Source organism: Nicotiana tabacum, chromosome 11 (assembly GCF_000715075.1).
Source record: "Nicotiana tabacum cultivar K326 chromosome 11, ASM71507v2, whole genome shotgun sequence".
NCBI lineage: Eukaryota > Viridiplantae > Streptophyta > Magnoliopsida > Solanales > Solanaceae > Nicotiana > Nicotiana tabacum.
In genome coordinates this window covers 142,489,514-142,495,442 of record NC_134090.1, presented here as the reverse complement: position 1 = coordinate 142,495,442, position 5,929 = coordinate 142,489,514, and the positions used below count along the sequence as shown (strand labels likewise).

The 5,929-nt window shown below is 37.1% G+C and overlaps 1 protein-coding gene across 2 annotated transcripts; it reads right to left on the bottom strand.

Moving 5' to 3' along the window:
- Nucleotides 1-629: 629 nt before the first annotated feature.
- LOC107820392 (uncharacterized) lies at nucleotides 630-4,532 on the bottom strand. 2 transcript variants are annotated; one of them, XM_016646681.2, is made up of 4 exons: nucleotides 4,292-4,532; nucleotides 2,760-2,911; nucleotides 1,923-2,216; nucleotides 630-1,500 (listed from the first exon to the last, which is right to left on the bottom strand). In XM_016646681.2, exons 2-4 carry the CDS (start codon nucleotides 2,889-2,891, stop codon nucleotides 877-879), a joined length of 1,050 nt encoding a protein of 349 aa, XP_016502167.1. In that variant the 5' UTR covers nucleotides 2,892-2,911; nucleotides 4,292-4,532; the 3' UTR covers nucleotides 630-876. The 2 variants fall into 2 exon arrangements, with proteins under 2 accessions (XP_016502167.1, XP_016502161.1); XM_016646675.2 differs by having other exon boundaries at nucleotides 4,356-4,495.
- Nucleotides 4,533-5,929: the final 1,397 nt, after the last annotated feature.

Below are 5,929 nucleotides of genomic sequence, written 5' to 3'. Positions count from 1 at the left end.
CTGACCAGAGAGAGAGTATCTGGCGCTTCTTTTGAGAAGGCGGTTAACATTGCCAAAGAGATAGAATCAGTTCGCCGCCAGGAGCGAGATGAGAGGGGGGCCAAGAGGCCTCGAGGATCTGGTAGTTTTGGTGGTGTTCCTTCGGGAGGTCAGTTTCAGCATGATAGAGGCCGTCCATTCAGACATGCTCAGCCAGCTCGTTTGGGTCACCGTGGTGGATCATCTCTGTTGTACATGAAGCAAGCAATAACACTAGACCTTCTTTGTTGCCAGTGCAAGGGGATAGTCCCATTTATATGAGTTCAAGAATTACTATGCTAGTTTCCTTCCTTTTTCCATTTTTTTCTTCATTTCTTTGTCAATTTTTTTTTGGATGAGAGCAAGCTCACAAATAGGATAACAGATAACAGAACAATGGAGGGTTTAAAAAGTGAGACTGATCAGTGCAAGTTGGAACCACTATCTTTCAACTCAGATTCCTATTTTTCTTCGTTTTACTCTCCTTATTGCAAGTAATCATCATGAAGGTAAAATGATCTTTTATCAGTCAACTAACTTTAGATGGTAACAGAGGAGGAATCAACTTATCGTCAAATACTCAACAATACTGACATATAAAAAAAAACATAGGAAGAAAATCACTTTTGTGTATATTGCCACAGGAAACAATATCGCAAATATCATTGTTACTCGTAAATATATATGTGTATGTGTGTGTAATATATATACTGTCACCAAACAAGAATAGTGCTCATCCTCTCACTTTTCTCTCTATTGTGGAACTTTTCCCTATGGACTGCTAAAAATGTAAAGAACAAAATTTATCAGCAGCCAACCTGCATAAAACTAATCAAATAACATTAAAGATGCCAAACATCAGCTAACTACACTATCTGGTGAAATGGAACTGGCATGAAAAGGAACCTTGTTATAAGCAACAATTTCGCTGCAGTATCCGGCTCTAACTCCGTTAACTACTAGTAGACCGTGCGCTGAAGTAGCATTTTTCGTCAGAACCAAATCGCTCGCTGCAACTGCTTTGAGCCGTAGCCTTTCTGCTCTAGACCCTATCACTTGCCCCAGAACAGATGCTGCAATGGTAAATGCCATAGCCGTCTTAGGCATCAACACAGACTTCCTCAGAATGCCTATGAATGGCACAGCTGCGTGTACTGCTGCAAACCATGACGGAGAAAACTTTTCCGTATGTTCTCTCCATATGCCTAAAGGAACATTTGCTGCCATGCACAAAACACCAATCACTAGTACTTTTGCAGGCAGAGGTTGTGGTCGCAGGTTTTTCGCAAAGGCAGTCCGTGATAGAGCAGCACGAGCAGCCACTATAGCAGGTGGACACTTGAGCTTCACACCAGGAGGTGGCTGAATAGCCTTTGCCACAAGAGGAAGGACATTACTCATGGCACGGTATGACTTCGCAATAGGACAATTTCCATTATGCAACCACTCATTGCTTGGTGCTTCATGTTTTGAGTCTCCTCCCTGAAAAAACAAACAAACAAAGAAAAGGTTAGCTAGCAGTAAATATAAGTGAACTCTGCTTATGCTTTCACAGTATAAAAGATTTGTTAAGGTAATCGAAAATTATATTTCGTATTCCTAGATCTTTGTTACTACACGATGTGCCATTTGCTTCCGCTGTCTTATTTCCTTGCGATTGTTATTATTAATTCGTTTATTGTGTCCTTTTCACTGTTCTTGAGCTGAGGGTCTATCGGAAATATACTCTCTTCCTTCATAAGGAAGGGTTAACGTCTGCGTAAACATTATCCTTCCCAGACCTCACGTGTGGGATTTCATTGGGTCTGTTGTTGCTGTTGTTAAGTTAAAAAGAAATTCAGCCATTTTAACAGCTAAGAAAGCATGCCAGATGCAGAATAAAGACATAATTAATGGTATTGGACCTGTGAAGAAGATTCTCTTTTAGATGATTTGGAGTTCTTTTGGTTTTTCCACTTCTCCGAGAATGAATCAAAACCAAAAGGCCCTCCTCCAGCTCCAAAACCTGAGAGGCTTATGGTAGCTGCCTTTGCCGCCAAAGGGTTGAACTGAGACGGTGCAGGTTCAGAATCTGGTTTCTCATTACTAATAGATAATGTCCCTGAAAGTGGAACAACACCGTTCTGCCCATGGAAAAGCCTGAATGCCCTGTCAAAGTTAGGACCATCCTCAAATATAGGACCTTTTCCTCCACGTACCTGATTCAAGTGCAAGGGCAATAGTGAGAAAGACATCACTTCAGTTTTAGTATGACCAAGACATCGTCATACCCAGTGGCGGAGCCATGATTTTCATTAAGGGGAGTCAAATATAAAGAAATAAACTCACCAATAAGTCAAAGGGTGTCATTATATAGTATATATACATATATTTTTTAAAAATTACTACGCTAAACAGTGTAAGGGTGTCGGTTGACACCCCTTGGGTGCATGTAGCTCTGCCATGCTATTGGTGGTAGCGGCAGAGCCAAAATTTGAAGTTTATGGGTTCTAAACTTGTCACCGAACCCATAGCATATTATAGTTACTGGGTTTAAAATTGAATATTTACACATATTTAATGGATTTTCTAGTACAAATATTAGGTCTAAGCAAAAGTTATTAGATTTGACCGAACCCGTAACTTATACTGTCTCTCTGCCCCTGATTGATGGCAGACAAAATGAGAGGCCTTAGCAAGATAAATTCATCAATATGCAAGAAAAACTTATTCTGCAAATAAGTGAACAATTAACAACTTACTGGAATGGGGAAAGCAACGGAGCTTGAGAAGGAAAAATTAGTCGGCTCACTGATATTCCTTAAAAATGGGCAACTAACAATGTCTTGCTTGAAACTTGAAGTGTCATCACTTGTATTCCTAAAGAACTCCATTTTACAAGAAGAAGGATGACCTACACAAAAATCAAAGGATATTTTTAGCAACAGAAGCTTCAAATACCAATTACCAAAGCAAGCATGAGGACGAAGAATCATAAGCTATCAACTCTTTTTATGGCATCAAGCATTAAGGAAGTCAAGAAAAGAATCCACAAATAGTTGTAGAACACAACTAAAATCATATACAAAACATAAATCTCTATTCAAATAATAGAGGAGCTCAGTTATGGATCTTTATAAAGCCAAACTGGTAATAAAAATAGCAATATAGAAGAACAGCTGAAGATGTTTTCAGAATACAAAGGCCGATATAGCAACATTCAGTATGCACTCGCACATATTCTTTAACCTATATTTGTAAGGTATAGATTCAAGTACATATATGTCTTAGAACCAGAATATTATGAGGTTCAAGTTCAAGTATACATATTGCTTACAAACAAAAATGTTTGAACAAGTAGTTTTGAATTTGGACAATATCTAATTAGTGTTTTTCATCATAACAAGTATTAGCCTAACTATTAAAAAAAGCTCATAGGTTGGTTTAAGCAAACCTAATGTTGGAAATTAATGGGCATCACAAAAGGAAGTGTCCCTTATTTTTATTACTTACTATTGTTTAATATTTTCCCTTAACTTAAAATAGCCAAACCAGCCGTTAGAGCAACACCTATACATGGTTTTTCGGAGAACTAAATACGGATTTCTTTAATTCCTTCATTTTGTCCTCCTATCTCTTCTAAGTTGGGTTTTCTCTATTTAAAATTTTGTTGTTTCTGTTTATAGTTTATAACCAGAGGAGCTTGTTGAATCCCGGGGTACGTTTTATTATATCATTCATTATGTAAGTGAAATATCTTTAAGGACAATGTACTTGAAACACCTAAAGCTAAAATTCTATTCTCCATAAGTATTTTTCTAACACCTAAAACCTTCAAAGAAACTTGCTCCATATACGTTTAACTGGGGCAACTACACATTATTTGTTTTATTTAACCATTTCCTGGGCATCCATTCTACAATATGTAATTATAACCAACAAAAAAAAAAAAAAAAAAAAAAAACTAAAAAGTAAATAACAGAACAAGAGAAAAGCAAACGATTTTATGATTAAAATAGATACTCCTTATACCATAGATGAATACAGATCCAATTTCAGCTTAAAAACAAAACCCATTTGCCAGATAACAACAAGTGAGTAACTACTACGACTCAATCTTAAACTAGTTGGAGTCGGCTATATGAATCCTCCATGTCCATTTGGACCGTTTCTTTCCAATTTCAGAATTTTGTCTATTTAAGGAAAATTCATTAATCAACAACTATCAGAATTAATACCCACTTGACAAATTCGATCAACAACCCAAATCAAGCAAAACACAAACTGAAATTACCTGAACAATTCAAATGTTGATACGTAGTAATAAATAATGTAGTGAATTTGAAAAGCAAATGTACCTCAGGACAAATAGTAGAAGAAAAGATCTTGTGAAGAAAGAGAGAGTTGAGAGGAAGGAAAAGAGCAAGGGAGATGGAGTAGTTTATGTGTAGATGAGGAAGAAGAGAAGAGAGAGAGAAAGAGCAAACATGACGCTGTGTTGACCACACGCCAAATAAGAACGTCTCTTCGCGGGCTTTTCTTGACCCTTACTCCTACTTTTGTTGAAAATTAAAAATAAGTGGGGTCAAATAATAAAAAGGGAAAAAACCCATTTGCTCATCTCCTCTAAAACTTTCGATTTTATTGTCCATGTCCATTCATTATATACCTTTGCTAGTCTCTTATTTTATCTTCATTCGTAGAGCGGCAATATGGGCTCCCATGTGATTTAGCAGGGCTGGGCTGGCTACAATTTTTGGAGCCCATTTAAAAACGAGGCTTTTAAGTCAGATCTGAGTAAGCTCGTGGCCCGTAAGGCTTAACTGATGTTGGTTGGGCTGTCCCTTGGGCCTAATAAAAATATATATTTAAAATATATAAAATATAAAAAATATATGACACAAAAAATAATAAGGAGAGTATCTCAAGCTTAAAGTTTATTAAGCTCTTCATATTAAAAGATAAAAGCCTTCAAACGTTAGTTAGTTTTAAAATTTTAATTATTCTTAATATATAACAAATTAATATTGCATACGAATTGTAGATGTAGATGAAAGTGAAGATGTTAAGACAACCTTCTCACAAGCGGATTCAAATGTGTTTGATGAAGATGATGTGTTAGATATTACATAAGCGTCACGTTCTCTTGAATAGTTTGTTCTGAGTTTTGACTTTTCGTGAATGAAATATAGTCTCGCCTTTTACTTTTTTAGTGTTTATTGTGATATATTGGAACAGTATAAAAAGTTAGTAAGTTTTGTGAAATATTTCCAATAAGATTTTTTTAACTTTTAAATATTTATTTTATTTAAGTTAGAACTTAAAGAAAAAATATGAAATTATATTTTAAAAAATGATGGGCCGACCCGTGGGGCCCGCAACCCACATAGTGCTAGGGTGGGCTGACCATTATAAGGCCCATTAAAATGGTGAGCTAAACCAGCCAGCCTGTTAATTGATAAAGCCCATGTAGGCTGGGCTGGGCTAACCCAGCCCTGCCCATATTGACAGCTCTATCATTTGAAAAGTATATTTAAGAAAATTATTAAATTTACCTCTCTACTTTTTATTATAGTTTAAAACAATCTCATAACGCATTAAGTTGGAGCTATCTGTTGAAGGTATGAATGAACACTTTACCCTAATTGGTTGAGGGTGGAAGGGAGCTTGAAAATTGTTTAGTCTTTCAAAAGTTAGATTGTCATAAACCCGACATTATTTTATTTACTTTCTCAACTAAGGAGCTGGCAAAAAGTAAAATTCTCTCCTCCCCATCCCTGTCCGCACCCCATCTCCCCCGAACCCTTACTCCCCCACCACAAGTCCCCAACACCCACAGACACCCGGACCCCAACACCCTCAACCTCTGGCCATGCACCCCGTTCTCCCCCGCCCTTGACCCCTTAGGCCTACCTCAACACCACTACCCCCA